This window comes from Anticarsia gemmatalis, chromosome 7 (genome assembly GCF_050436995.1).
Source record: "Anticarsia gemmatalis isolate Benzon Research Colony breed Stoneville strain chromosome 7, ilAntGemm2 primary, whole genome shotgun sequence".
In the NCBI taxonomy this organism is placed as follows: Eukaryota; Metazoa; Arthropoda; class Insecta; order Lepidoptera; family Erebidae; genus Anticarsia; species Anticarsia gemmatalis.
Window position 1 is genome coordinate 2,437,775 of NC_134751.1, and position 16,803 is coordinate 2,454,577.

Genomic DNA, 16,803 nt, shown 5'->3' on the forward strand with positions numbered 1-16,803 from the left:
CGTCAAGCAAACTAAGAAAAAACGTATAAATTAAAAAATATTTATGTCTCATAAATCTTGTATAAAATAAGATAGTAAGCAACAATATTAGTGAAAATTGGTCTCTTATAACATTTTTTTACAAGATTTTATAGGTAATGCTTTGTCTTGCATTTCAATAAAAAACCCAGGTTCATATTGTTTTCAAAAGTATATAGAATTTAAAATCCCAGGACACAATTATGTTATTACAAAATTGATTGTCTTTTACATCTTACCTATGATATTATATTATAAAGCTGAAGAGTTTGTTTGTTTGTTTGAACGCGCTAATCTCAGGAACTACTGGTCCGATTTGGAAAATTCTTTCAGTGTTAGATAGCTCATTTATCGAGGCTATAGGCTATATCATCACGCTTCAACCAAAAGGCTGCTCCTTTTGGTTGAAGCGTGAGCAGCAGTCAAAAATGTTACAAAAACGGGGAAAATTTTGACCCATTCTCTCTATGACGCAAGCGAAGTTGCGCGGGTCAGCTTTCTTACCTATGAAGCGTTTAGTTCAAAAGTGATGAAAATACTAGTTTGGGTGTTAAAATAAATGATAGTGCTTGACAAGCACTAACATCAAAATATAGTGTTTTTTGCTTATAAACTGAAAACAGGTTACTAATACATATGTCCCAAAACCAGTCTTCAGATTAGTTTTGAAATCTTTTACATAAAAAAATTGAGAACAGATTTTTGGGTAAAACTTTTGGTAGAATATGCTTATGTTTTCCACAAAATCAACTGGTTATAAGTGCAATAAAAGTCAACTAAACTGAAACTCTAAACTCCTACCAAAGTACAATTGAAATCTATGTCCTGCCAATCTTGTGTCAGTTTTACGGGAATCAAACCCTGGGCTTCGCGATTGGAAACCACCTGCACCATTGACTAAAATAATCTACGTGTCAAATCATTAACAATTTAAATAATTACTCAGACATCTAATCTATTACTGACAGCTCTATACAATTAGTCAATATGTCCAATAGAGAGATATGATGCTCCATCCCTTTCTCTCATATGACATTTGCCATCTTTTCTTTCTTTCATTAGATAAGTTATCTGTATAGAGCTGTTGTTGACGAAATATTGTATTTATTTGATAATAATTGGCTTACGTTATATCTTTTTGTGTTTACTAAGTTTTATTGTTTTAAACACAATTGAAGATTTAGTAATAGTAAGTGTCTGATGAAAACTATGTCTTCGATTCGATTCTTGAATAAGATAAAAATTTGTTATCAAATTTAAAATTAAATACATTTTAGGAATAAAAGAAATTGATTTTGTTTACACCTTTTGTTATTACGGAGATGTAAAGGGTGTTTGATTTTCTGATGACTGTATGACGTCATCTATCTCTGCTTGCCTGTTTTAGTGGACAACTAGCATGATGTTTGCAAAGGGTCAATAAGTACTTACTAGTAATTATGATATCTAATCAAGGGTTATAATTACGCCATTATATTTCATATTTCAATAACTTAGTATATTTTTTCAACAGGTGTGTATGTATATGGAAATTTTACCAGATTTCCAAACTGGATTTATGTAAGTCATTAAATCAGCTTTTTTATGTTTTAAGTTTTTTATACCGACGACGGTATACGTTTGTTTTGCATAATGAGTTGCGTCGTTAAGAATTAATTGCACTTTAAAGATTATTTAAAGTAGTTTTTGTGAATTTACTGTAATACTTTGCTTATACTATGTTAAGAAACTAATAAGAGCGCTTATATCTATGTCGAAGTTGACTTTGAAGTCACAAAAGAATTAATTTGAAATTACTATTGTTAACCCAGGTTGATTTGTTGCTCATCCCAAGAGTCCTGGATTGCGGGATCATCCTATGATAACATAACGGTTGAGTAATGATGATGAAATTGTATTTATATTAAGGAAAATAGGTGACAATCAGTGTGTTCAATCTTAGTACGTAATAGGCAAATGAGTGTTTGATATAGTCTCAACAGGTTATAAATTGATATGACGTGAAAGGACAAAAACTTCTCACGTTTTAGTTGACCATTATGTTGCGGTTTAAACAACCAAGGAAAACCGCAAAGAAAATAACATCCTTCTAGCTTTCCTGCAAACGAATCTAAAAAAGTCTATTCAAAATTGTAACAACACGCTGTATAAACAAAACTTAGTTATGAAACAAAAACATTTTTGCTGCATAACACAAAAACAAAACAAAAAACAATTTGTTACAAACTTAAAACAAAGGCCGCTAAAACTTGTCAGCATTCCGAATCGCCACATAACTTCCCAACAGCGTCATTTTAGCCGCCACATAGCAAAACGTCAAAATCAACATTATATTAACATTAAATAAAGCTATTCCTACTCCCGTCACAACCTGGACGTGCAACATGAATAAAATACGCCTTAAATGCTTCCATGTGGATTATATTATGAAAAACTGTTCACGTTTTATGTAAATACATTCGAGCGTCGAGCGAAAACTAGAAAGTTAACACACACATACACAAACACGATGTACAGACGTGATTCTCTCTGTTTGCGTGCAGCAAGCTCGGTTTCATAATTTAAAACATATAATAATTTATACAAATACCAATACAGTATTAAATTGATTAAAAAAATACTCACTGTATCTGACTCCTCGATAAAACCAGTCTCCCACAACATGTTTTTCGTACAAACAGTTCAACACGAGCCACAAAAAATATTTTATTGCGTAGAAAATGTTCGGCAATGATCGATCAACTTCAAATATTAGTCCGCGAGGACACTAAGTGTTATTATGGAGAAAACTTGCATCCCGTGACGTAATTATTAGGAAAAACTTTTACAAAGCACGAGCACGACTGCGACCGGGGCGGTGTCTCGATGCTGTATGCGCGAGCGCCGATCTCCGAGGACGCACGAAGCCCCCCGAGCGGCGACGAAGTTAGCCGACCTACTTAGTTCTACTTCGAAACGCTGGTCGAACGGCGATTTTTTTCGCATTTTCCGATGAAATGCTGCCCGCGTAGTGGTAGTTATACGTACTGGTGGTCTCGTTAACTTAATAAAAAATGTCGTAATGACTTTTTGTACCAATTAATGGGAATTTTGTACTATTTCCCTTTATAATTTGTTGAATAAAATACGCCAGTAAGCTTGTAATTGTCAGAGGTCACACTCGATAAGATATTTTAGTCGCACTTACAACTTTTATTATTATTTTTGAGGTTTAACTGGTTTGAGCTGGTTCTGAAGTGACTTTGTTAGCAGCTTTTTTACAATGTGTTTCAATAGTAGAGCAAAAAATGTTTTACGATTATGCAGCGATAAAGCTCTTTCAAATGTTATGTTAATTTGATAATGAACAAGGTTTTTTTTGAAGATTAAATACGATTTATTATTTTATTATCGGTCACGCTAAACATCTGCTTCAATGCTCTCCAAGGCGATCTTGTTAAATTAAAGTTGATTTTCTAGAGCGTATATTTTAAATTCGTTTCTCGCGACAAGTAAATAGTTTACTTATCACAGAAAACTGTTCAAATTAAGATTTTCTCTAGGTATTTTGAAAAAACAAATCTCGTTACTCTCATAGTTTAGTAATGATAAATATAGCCATATCTATAACTCGGACTTTCTTTCCAAAACATTTTAGCTTTTACAACTCAACCCTGAACGAAACCTACTAATACAACCTTGTCACAACATTATCGTACAATACAATTAAAACATTATGAACATAATACATCAATGCTAATCAAATACGTGTAGAGATGCACAGTTTTCATAGTGTCGATAACTAGAAGCCACTCACTTATAAAACAACGCGTTGCATACAAACGCTACCTAGACACAAGTTATTGCATAAAATATTACTTGCAACCTCAATTTAAATGTTATTATACTTGTGTTAGAAAATTGTGAATCATCTACCTGAGAAATGTTGCCTTCAGAATATAATTTACCTATTTTACATAAGATGTAATTCTTATGCCCGGTTTCTGTTTACATTTAGCGGTAGTTTATCATTTCAATAGCGTTTTTTTATATGAGTTTAAACGCTATTGAACAGATAAACTACAGCTAAATGTACCTCAGAAGGGTAAGTGATTTTTTGTATTGTTGCTTGCTACTTTACTTCATGAGTGAGCATTTAAATTGATATCAAGACTAATACATATCAGAACATATACACTGATTAACCGAAATACTAATTCCTACGATTTTATGATACAATTATAGCACCATGCTAAATTCTAATGCGTGCACTTTAAATGCCGTCAAATGAGACTTTTAATCATTATTAAGAACTTCTATTAAAAACAAAACCGAGCCCGTTGCAGCAGAATGTTTGACTCTACTTACTTTAAACTTCTTACTGTGGATTGTAGCTTAGCGATAGAACAAAAGCTTCTAGCAGTAACAAACAAGTATTTAATATCTTTTGTTTGCATGGTAACTGTGTATACAAGTACATAATAATATGTAATATACTGCGGCAGTGACTAAACAATGCACGTTTTAAAATCACTTACTGAAATATGGTACCATTTTACTAATATATGACAGTACATTCGCTATTTTATTATGTTTACAACTACTTTAGTTTATATGGAAATTGAATGGTTATCTCAAATTGAGTTGTCTACTAATACTGTTTATTGGGTTTTCAGCAGCGCGATTCTCTACCACTATCGGCAATTGACAACCGGCTAGCTAACGATAATTTTTATATGAAATATTGATCAGAGTTTCTAGCGGGCACCGTGACAATCATATTGGCTGCACATTTTAAGTGTTAAACTCTTGATACTTTACCAAGTATCTACGATATATCTCTTGATACTCTACCGGTACTACCGCACCGACTGTTGACAATTGCCTGACTGTCCAAGTAACAATAATATTATAGAGTCTGATTAGAAAATACCCTATGTTTACATCAGTGGCGTAGCTACGGTAGGATTTGGTGGTGCGGCGCATCGGAACCTCTAAGCTCAGGAGGCTCCCGAAACCCCATTTTTTTATTTAGTCTCTTATGTTAAGTGTAGAATGCTCTAGTTTATTTATGCACCATGGCCCCAGACTATCTCACCCCACTGATATCCATGTCGTTTCTACTAGGGCTACTATTTGTTTATAAAGTTGATTACGATGAAGGATAAATTCGTAAAGATCCAATGACAGCTATAATATGTTCTTGGCTGTATATCTATAAATCTTCCGTCTGTATTTATAAAAAAGCAGCATTATATTGAAATTTTCCTAATCCTACAAGGAAAATGCATCGTCTATTAAATCTCCATCAGCACAAAAACTTTACACAACTGACGCAATAGTTATGACTGACAAAATTACCCTGAGACGTCATTAAATCCAATCGTTGAGGTAATCAGTTTCCAAATCGATAAGAGACTTGTAGTACACATAACTAATCGGAAACGAATCGTCATCGTCTTGGTCAATGGCTTTACGAACAGCAGTTTAAACACTATGACTTGATTTCTAGTGGGTAAAGAATTAAGTATAGATATTAATTTCTTTAATGGATAGAGAAATAAAGCTCTAATTCCAGAAATAACTACCTGTAAGCGTGGTCACGGCGGGTAAGACACACATAATTGAAAGTCCCAGGGTTGCCCTGAAGCGATACCTTTACAAGACCGATAAGTGTGTGTTATTGCAGGAATAATTTCGTACATCAATTCTGATTGGTGTTAAATACGATGACAATTGATTTTCAGATTGTTCTGTGTACCACAACCTTAACTCTAATGTCACTTCACGGAACATTGATATTTAAGAACATAACTAATTCTATTCCGAGAACTCTGCTCGACCCCTTACGTCAAAACTGTGATCGATCGAGATTACGATACGACGGAACCAAATTACTATGATCACTCGATCCATTTTAGAACAGAGTCAATATGTAAATAGGTGATACTTTTATAAGTCACGATGACAAGATGTATGGATGAGAATGAAGCAAAGGAAGTTTGTAAAGTATGTACAAGTAGAGTTCTCTGGTCTCTGAAGAAGACTGATTTTATGAATGTATGTTTATACTTATTTGATACATGCTACCTTTTAAGCCAATCTTTCATTTTTTTCTAGCGTCACTTGTTATTTTAGCTTTTTTAAGTAAAATATACTCATAGATACTATATTACATAATATACACATAAATTTGAACTAAATACTACAAGTCCAGTTATGAATTAGGATTTTAATTTAACAAATTATAATAACGTATGTAGTTTTGAAACTATCTGAGATTTTGTATTTAAATGAATAGGAATACATTTTAGATTAAATTTTAAAAGAAAAATCAACTCACCCACAGTTATTTACTCACTAATTTAAATACAATACTTCGAGTAACACAAGTACGTTAACAAAATCTAAACTCAAGCATCCGTTAATTCATCCTTGAGACAAAAAACTCACGAGTTCTAAGGAAAAGCCCACATTGAATATTTATCATTTCATTGTACCACGATTCAATAACATTCGCATTTTTCCAATACAATTATTGACCATACGGATCTTAAATTATTTATTAACTAGGTGTACTCACGACTTCGTCCGTAGGTCTTTTTTGAGAATTTCCCATAATTAAAAAGGTTTATTTGTCAATTGTTTTTATTTGTGTTTTTCACTCATTACTTAATATTACAAATGCGAAACTTACTCTGTCTGTCTGTTAATCATCCACGACTAAACTACTTAATCAATTTGCATGAAATTGGTACGGAGGTATTTTGGAACCCGAGAAAGGACATAGGCTACTTTTTACCCCGGGACAAAATGACGCATTCCCATGGGAACATTCAGGTGGCGGACGAAGTCGGCGGGTAAAAGCTACTTCATAAGAACTGCAAAAATGTTTCCAACCTCACATAAAAAATATTTTGTGGCCTATGTCACCAGCAGTTTCGTCGGGAAATATAAATAATTATAGCTTTCCTTTCCTACTAGTATTGTAATTAATAACCTACTTATTTTCTTCTAAATTTAGCTTCTATTACGAAAAATAAGATTTCAAATATTTTTTAATTAATCTATGTAAACATACATGTACACAACGAACAAACAACCTTACTTAATTCTAAACATACATAAATACGTTCACGTAATAATTTATCACCAATAAATACATATCATATTATTATGGGTAATGCCTATGGGGTTTTAATTATAGGACTCTCCATTCTCACAGCTCCATTAGGATTCCCATAGTCGTGTGTATCCATAAACAAATTAGCTACTGCTGGGACCCGGATCAAACGTATAAGTATGTACTTACTTTAATTATATTATCTCTATAGTTGAGTAGTCAACTATAAAGATAAATATATATTTTTTTTATTTATCTCTATAGTTGACTATTAGTAGCGCGATTCTTTATATTTGGTACTATAAAATTTTTAAAGTTTGACATTTAAAATGTACTTTAAAACTAGTTCCTACTACACCCGCTAGGGGCGCCGATCAGATTTTGTTGTCGATAGTCGATAGTTGTAGATAATTGCGGATTAGGTAGTGATACTTAAATTGAGATTTTCTAAGAATTGATTTTTGTTTTATTTTAGTAAATTTGGAAATAAATCGTGAGATACGTCTATGTTTTGACCACATATTACAAATACTTAAATACCGCTATTGCTTTTATTTTTGTATAAATATTGGTTTGATTGATTGCATTCGTTTTATCCACAGATAGATCTTCGGTTCGAGTACGGATTTCGGTAAGTTCCAGTTCATCTTTGTTTCTATGAAGCTTGATCATTTTGATTATTAAAGTCACCTTTTTTTCTAGAATAAGGTAACTAGAACCATATTGATTAGGTTTTAAAGCCAAAGAAAGTAGGATTTCAAATTTTTTCATATTTTATTTAAGTTTTTTTTGAGTTGTGTCTACTTTATTGTTGCAATAATTGCTTTTCTCTTCTTTCTATCATTTTATCTTAGGGCAATTAAAGAAACTTAACTAAGATAATAAATAGAATAATATTCCATAAATTATAGATCTATTAATTATAAATACATATGACATGATCCTTAGCATCGGCTGTGGTCAGTGCTTGATCATAATAAGTCTAATTTGTGTAAAATGTCTGGAATGTATGTAATACCTGAGTTATGAGAATGTTCTTTATTACACTTATTATTATTAATTTATATCCGTTGCGGTTTTCTTTTGCAATTAAAAGTTATTATTATGACAGTTTTATACCTATCCTATACATATAGGAAATAGAACAGCCATACCTACATATACATTATGTACCTATACGATATGATCTATCCAAATATTTTCAGATTTTTTATTTCTATTTAAAGTGACTGTCTAATTGTAACATAACTTTAATGTTGTCAAAGTTTCATTGGTTTTCTTTCATGTGAGAGCAAGTCATATTATTTCTCATAGACACATAACTTCGCAAAGTCTTTGGTGTGTTGTCTCGGGTTTGAACCGTCAACCACTTGCGTGGGAGGTGTCAACTTATACCACTCGGCTATCTCCGCTCAATACCATACGTATACCTAAAAATATGTTCGTTTAAATTGCCTTCAAATCCATTTCTCCCCTACTCACGCATGTTAAAAGAATGCGTAAAAAAGCTTTTTAAAGGCATTCGTCATTTATCGGAAAAAATACCTATTCTATGCCTAAAGTGTATATTAAAAACCAGATAATTATTTCCCTTTTTCCTTAATAAGTGAATGTAAAGTGCCGTCTCATTTATTTATTAACACTTACGGGGAAGTCCCTCGAGAGTAAAACTAATTTCAGCCTGAAAAAACTTTATACTCTAAACTACTGATAATAAACCGAAACGAATGAATTAAACTGTGAATTGTCGTAGCTAAAATTACTATTGATAAATTACATTAGCAATTTATATGAAAAAGAAACAGGCCATGCGATTGGATGTGATGCTAGCGTGTCAGTTTAGAAAATAATAGTAATAAATTATACTAACTTTTAACATTACGCGTTATACTAGCTAATTGATTTCTACATGAATTTCCCCTTGGATTACTTGATATTTTGGCGCAGGGTAAATGGCCAGGTTAAGTAGTTGCTTGGTTATATTATATAGTGTGCTCACAAAACACAGCTACTTGGTAATATTTAACAATCTGTGAATTTTCCTATTTTATGGAACACGTAATACGTTTTTACGTATTAAACCCAGAAATGTATGGTTGAACTATCTTACGTTTAAACAAGGTAATTTTCTGTTTTAGAAACCACGGTCCACTGCTACATAAAATGATTCACTCTACTCAAAAACGAATAAACAACCAAGATTTTCTTTGACTCTATAACTACAATCTCTTAAAAGTTAAGCACTAAAGTAATAAAAATATAATTACTATATAACTAGGACCAGTTGGACGACATTTTGCGCCTGCTTTTTGTCTGAAGTTTACTGTTGAACTTTGGAAATACCCAGTCTGGCTTTGTCAAGGTACCAAAATAGACTAGCTTGGTTTGATCTGATAGTTTCAGAGGCTAATAGATTATTTGTAGGTAAAAAATATATTGTTATTGTTTGTGTAGTGGTAAGTATGTTATGATAATAAAAATTACAAGAATCAAATCACACGCAACTCGAAAATAATTATTCTCTTCTAGTTTTCTTAACATATTTAAGAGAAGTAATGCCGGAATTGGTATTTTTCTAAAAAGGCGTCTATGCCGCCTTACTAACGATAATTATTTATAAAATACGCTGACTATATTTGAATTTTGATTCATTTTACATACAAGCCATGTTCTTGTTTCCTTTTCCTTATCACCTAAATCTTAGAATGCACGTTATGTTTTGCTTCATAATTAAATCCCAATTGGTTTTGATATTTATGTATCTTACTTACATACATTTAAAAGAATTATATAGAAAAGCATAATATAAAAAGGTTACACGTATAATATTATAAGTGCCTTCTATGAATCCAAAACTATTGTAGAAAACATCGCAACTGTAGTTTCATGCCTCTCGCTTTTATCAACTTTATATGTAAAATTGATAAACTCTCTAGCATATTGTGGTACAGGCCGGTACAACCAAGCCTACATAATGTAAACAAAACGTGTCGCGTAATTGAAGCATAAAACAAAACATGAAATGGAATAATAATCGAATATAATTAGATATGATAATGAGTTGTGGGTATTTCGTATCCGTATTGTTCGCTACACTTGCAATGATCTACTTATACTTATAGATTTTCGGGTTTAGCCCAGTTAGATGTGCTGTTGTAAATTATTTTCAAAGTAAATGTGAAGAGGGGGGCGAAACATCGTATGGAAAAGTAGGGTGGAAGACTTAGCCTCGGCGCCTATTATCGCTATTGACAAGGGAAAAATACTCTTCGGCATCCCTAAATGCAAACTTACGCTCAAGTTTCTTAAAAACAAAAATAAATAACTTTTCAACAAGGTGTCAACCCAGCTTGCTGTCATTTGAGTTTAGGTTCTAAAAGCGTAAATAATCGCTTTGATTAGAACATCATGTCAATTAGTATAGCAGAAACTGTATGATCGAAATTATACCTATTAACAAATAATACAAACAGCAGTGTTTTATAAAGACATTAGTTCGATAATCGATATTGAATTCATTTCTTTTCTCTAAGATACAAGGTTTACTCCCAATAACTTGTGATGAATAATAAAAGCTTGTAAGCCTTGCCCTTTCTATTACCATTTAAACGTGACAAATCTAATAGAGGTTGAGTGACTAATTCTTATACCAAATGTTTATACCTTTATTCATAAGCACTTCGTACTTACATAGTTTTAGGTTTTGCTATTTTGTCCGACGGTTAGTTATTTTCTTTTATTTTATTATTGGTTTGTGGTGAGGTAGATTAATTTCTTAGAAGCGGAGATAAAGCTGTAATATCTACAGTTCATATAAGTAGTCTTTTTTTTAAATAAATCCCAGTCTTAAAAGGGGACATAAAGTTTTAAAATCTGCCTCTATAACACATATAAGTGTTTGTTTAAAAGAAATCTGAGGTTGTACACAATATTCAGGCTAGTTAATCATATGCTACAACACAAACTTTACTCTATAAAGCATTTTTTGCATCCACACACTTTAAGGTAAATATTTGAAACAAACATTTGGTTTTCAAAAAATCCTTTATTAATACGAAACTCATTACTAATTTGAGATTTTTATTTTAATATGATCTCGACAATGTGGCGCTATTTACTTCTTTCGTATCACCAAACAAAGTTCTTGAACTTGCCAAAACGCCCATAAAAATATTATAACCAAAAAACCATAAAAATATTTCGAAAAAGAAATAAATTGTGAACATAGACGTGTCTCAATAATCTGATAGTTAATTAACACGAAGTTTTTAAGTTATTCATAGACATATCAAAACCTGAATATGTACAATATCGCGAATAAAAACCAACTGGACACTTGTACATGTTCAACAACTTTTACATATAGCTTTATATTCTCGTGAACATTTCATAAATTAATATTAGCTATTACGTTTTAAAAATACATGTTTTATTCCTATAATATCCCGCTGCTTATATCCAAAAATATGATCAGAAGTGAGTGAAATACGAACACATCGACGCATCGCTGCTACTGTTGTTGGTATTTAGATAACATATTATTATTGAGTAAATTATATACTCGCTTATAGCAGAGATAAGATGAAAATTTTGAGGGAAGAACATTGCCCAACAATGAAACAGTATATATGTTACTGTAAAAGCCCGAACTGTGGTAAGTCCTAAGATTTGCCGGCAAAACCTAAGATTTACCAACTCTCAATGGTTTGTACATCATAATACTTTTATATAACTATCATTTCCGAATATAATACTATCTACGTAAACCACAACCAACATAGATCTACAACCATTAAACCATTTCTCCCCGATGTCAATTTGTTCATACGCTGATCTGTCCATCACGTGCGACCTATATCACTAATGTAACTTGTAGTGTCGCATGCGTGCTCTAATGAAGTACGTAAATCAAACGTCTAGACTCAGTCATTGGGGGTAATATTCTCTGAATGTATATACTTTGTGGAGTTTTCTGTTTGGAATGACTGTTGATATAGTTCAACAGTTTAGTAAACAGCCTTTACATGCATTTATCTAAATTACTAGCTGACCCAGCAAACGTTGCATTGCCATATAAATTTAAAAAAAAAAAGTGTCATTGAGGGGTATGAAAAATAGATGTTGGCCGATTCTCAGACCTACTCAATAGGCTCACAAAATTTCATGAGAATCGGTCAAGCCGTTTCGGAGGAGTACGGTAACGAAAACTGTGACGCGAGAATTTTATATATTAGATTATAAAGGATTCTGTATATGTATAATTATATCCAAAATAAGAACCTGTATTAGTTGCATTTCTGTCGTATGGTCAGTGGTCAACCTAATGTCAAAGTTGTTCGAGCCGCCCGAAAAGCCTTAGATTGCATTAAATTCTCAATTTCGTATACTTCTGTTAGCCCTAAACCTTGTATACAAGGCTCTGTATGAAGGTGACGGACTAAACTTATTGACTACAAGAAGATACTTAAGTGAGTTTCAAAGGGGCAATAAGAGGAACTATCGAGTTCGAAAATTAATCCATTTGGAAATGTATGTAAGCAAAAGGCCATGCAAAAATTAGGTACTTTAGTCACGTTACGTCCTATATATTCCTGGTAGACCTCCGGTTTGATATAAAATAGTGTATTCAAATAATAGAGATAGATATAATATCACATTTTATTAATTTCAGTCTATTTCTCCATAAAATATTTAGTAAAACTATCCCAAACACAACATTAACGTAGCCCAAACACACGTAACACTCCAGTCGTAAGTGGCCGCAGAAGGTCCACTTGTACGTCAATGGTTTTATCCATTACAAAACATTACGTCGAATTAATAAAAATACAAGAGCGCAAAAGTGTGAACTTACTCAATACTTTCCTTAGTAAGCAGTTGCAATTTAAACCAATTTAATAATTATTATTGCTATTTGTTTTCTCTTTGAAAAAGTATATTTACTTTACTAGCCGATTTCAATACTTCTAAATAAGTATCGGATAGCTTACCAAAAGGAAACATGGCAGTTTACTTATTTATATGTTGCATGATCTGTTAAACTGAGCCTTAGTGGAATATTTTTTGTTTTTCTCATAAATACTGTTGCAGTAACATCGGAACAATTAATAAATACAATTATGCTCATAGAAATGTTAACGTCCAATAAAAATCAAGGAAAACTTTAATGTCCTTCAAAAACTTTAAAGGAAAGGTCATCGTTTAGTAAATCACTTAACACTTAAGATTTATAAACTATCGTAAGTGGAAAATTACAACAAAATATCGGAATAATTAAGCAAATAAGTAATAAAAAATATTTTACTTAATTAAAATGAATTAAAGTATGACTCCTCAGCTGTCTATCCTTTAAGTCGTAGTAAAATCAATAAACTTACATATGTCACAAAAGAATCACCCACAACAGATTACATTAAAAGGGATTTCCTATGAAACAAAGTAATGGAGTCTCTTTAATAGCAACTGTATTAGGTCGGGGAAAAAGTCTTTTTGCATTATAGTATGTATGAACTTGAAATAAAATCTTTTCTTTACACAAAAAGCTCGATATTTGGGTACATCACGAGGTCACTAAAAGAAATCTAATGAACCGCGTACTCATTTGTGATTCTCGAAGCCAAAGAGATTTTATTACAGGTATATGTGTATTACATATTATAATGCGAAAAGACTTTTTCCCCGACCTAATATTATAAAAATAAAAATGAATCACCAAAATGTGTGTATCTACGCGCATACAATAACTTTCGAATAACTACACTAATTTAAGTAATCGTGTTTGTAATTGTCAGGACAAGGTTTCTACGGGATCAATGGGATCCAAATTTCCACGGTAATGGGATCAATGGAGTAAAATTTTACTATATACCTGGATGAAGTCGAGCCAAGACGCTGGTAACTTATTATTATTGTATTCTCAATGACCCAATGTTAATGTGGGACGTGATCTCGAATAATATTGCGTTGAATCATCAATTTTAAAGGGAAACTTACATAATGATACTACAGCCCACCAGTTGCATATTTGTATGATACGTAAATTATCGTGGCCCTTTTGGTTACATAAGTATTGCTACCTACTTCGATAGTCTTGCATGAGCTGAGGAAAACTGGGTTTTGAAAAATTGGGTAGGTACAAGCTTACACTGTGTTTCTTGTAGTGAGCATTCCTCTAAAATATTTTTGTTAATTTTTAAGTTACCTATATATTCAGTTTTACTTTAATGCCAGACATACAAAACCCATTTAAGTATTATCAATAAGCTTAATTTTCCTTAACTTCTTTAAGTTGCTAAAGAAAATGTCAACAGCGTCGTTGTATTTGTTGAGTCTCATAATCAATTCCGGCACAGATATATCTAATCCAACAAGTTATCGTTATACTAGACAAACATACATAATCCAATAATAACTATCATTTACTTCATTTAAATTCAAGTCACCGATTGGCTCGCGCTCGTACCTTCACATTACATAAGGGCTAGGACACACGAAGTTTTAGTCTGAGTTTTTTTCTGTGTCAAGTAGAGGACTGGTGTTACATGCTTAATAGTTGATGCCATCATGTCGCAGTAGCAAATACAACCAGAACCAAACAACCTACCTTATCATTCAATTCAAATTCAAAATATCTCTAGTAAACTTCGTACAAAGTATTTTAAATAGTTATATAGTATATATGTTTTTACCTTTTCATCCTTGGGTTCTGTGTTTTATCCAATGTTCAGTGATAGAAGCTTTAAGTTTTTAATATTTCGGATGTCGAACACTCGAAACTTTGCTAAATATATGCCCGTTGGTCGTGCCTAAGTGGTGCCCGTGTTATTGCCCTTACCTAAGCTTGCCCACAATATTCTATTAATAGTAGGAGGTATGCTAATATCCAATGTTATCTTAAAGCTACTAGATACTTTAACTATAGTAGAATCTAACTAATGTAATTGAAACATCACGCTTTAGCTCAACAGATTATTTTCACCACTTATGTGTTGGACCTATAAAACTAAGTAATATTGAAAACAGTAGCTCTGAGCTCTATGCTTGTATTGACGATACCTTATAGTGTATTAAGGAAAACATAACAACCCTCTCGTATTTGCTCGCGTTCAAAGTTTCACTCCTTGATTTAACTCCACAATAGTCCATTCTAAAATAAAAATAAGTTGTTATTTTAATACTAACTTTAATGTAAATGAGGTATTACTCTAACAACCGGAATTTCAAACATAGGACCTATCAACGCTATCTACTCTACGAATAAGCCACGGTATTCTAATAATAGTATATGCAAATACCAGGTGTTCACTAAAAACTACTACTATGAACAATCACGCTGTGAAGGTCGAAAAACATTCAAGAAATTATAATACACTGTACGTTGACCACAAGAATTTATTATATGAGACTTTTTATATAAAAATGAGAGGTGTGGACGTGGCAGGAACTGGTTTACGCGTTATAGATCATTTAGGCTGTCTCAATTTTGATATTTTACGATAGTTGTGTAGCCAATATCGGCATCACAAGACAATCGTAGTGAGTATTATATACAAAAAGATCGATATATTCAACAGAGTTATCTCTTGTCCTAAGTGATGATGTTTAGGTTTCAAGAAATCCTGTACTTAGAAAACAAATATTTTCCTGATTGTTGAACTCAGGGTCTGAATTTCTTAATATAATGGCGTTTATCCGTGAGGCAGCAGTAAAGTAATATTTCACGCATTTATATTGTAGCATATGGAATGTAAAGTCATATTGAGAGGTCACACAATTAACAGCGTTGAATTTAATATTTTTTCATATAATATTTGTTTTGATTAAATAGTTTTATTCTCTACAATATCTTCCATGATTACTAGACCGCATAAAAGTATAAATCAATATTATCCAAAGCAAGCAAAGGTCGATGAAATGATGGTTGCCATCGTAAACTAGTTCGCTATTTGATTGTTGAGCGATAACTTTACATATTGATTTGAATACCAGTACTTATGTATATTGTATATTGTAATATACTTGGTATTAAACATAAAGGCTCAAATGTCATCGTGTAAAGAAACGTGCTTTAATAATCACGTGTTTTAGATTATACTGTAGATTTAAGAGGGAACGGGATTTCTTAACAATGAATTTTGTCAATCTACTGATTAAATGAAAGCCTATTAACATACGTAGCTCTCCCTTAGAACAATCACAGAATGGTATTTAGATGGAATTTAATAACTTCTACTTCATTTGAAAGTACAGGAATCCTTTGCAACAGGTTTCGAATTTAGAAATTTTCTGTCTTACAAAAAACATCTTGTAAGTCCTAGTAAGTTGTATAGCGCTTTGCATTTTTAACCATGCACGGTTACAAAATAAATTGAGTAATTTTGCGCCTTTCTGCTTCTTTCCTGGCAAATGTTATTCAACTTGTCTTTGTTATTTACGTCAAGTATACTGTCAAATTCTTCAAAGGAACTACAAACTATCTCGATGCCGGAAAATTAAAATGGTATTGTATAAGTACTTTACTTTATGTGTTACAAACTTGCTCTAGCAAGACAATTTTTTGAGAAATTACTCTAGGTCTGCAAAACAAAATCTAAATTGATCTATATAATTACCATAATATTATAATCTGAACACTTCAGACAGTACAAACAAGTTTGCATATGCAGTATTTATTTATGCATGCA

General features: G+C 32.1%; 1 protein-coding gene across 1 annotated transcript in view; it reads right to left on the minus strand.

The window, feature by feature from the left end:
- Positions 1-2,901, minus strand: part of Ets98B (DNA-binding protein Ets98B) — a 41,656-nt gene extending 38,755 nt beyond the window's left edge. Inside the window, exon 1 of the mRNA XM_076116477.1 lies at positions 2,644-2,901. Within this exon, the coding sequence (XP_075972592.1) occupies positions 2,644-2,682 (39 nt within the window). The 5' untranslated portion in view covers positions 2,683-2,901. The remainder of the gene's footprint in view (positions 1-2,643) is intronic.
- Positions 2,902-16,803: the final 13,902 nt, after the last annotated feature.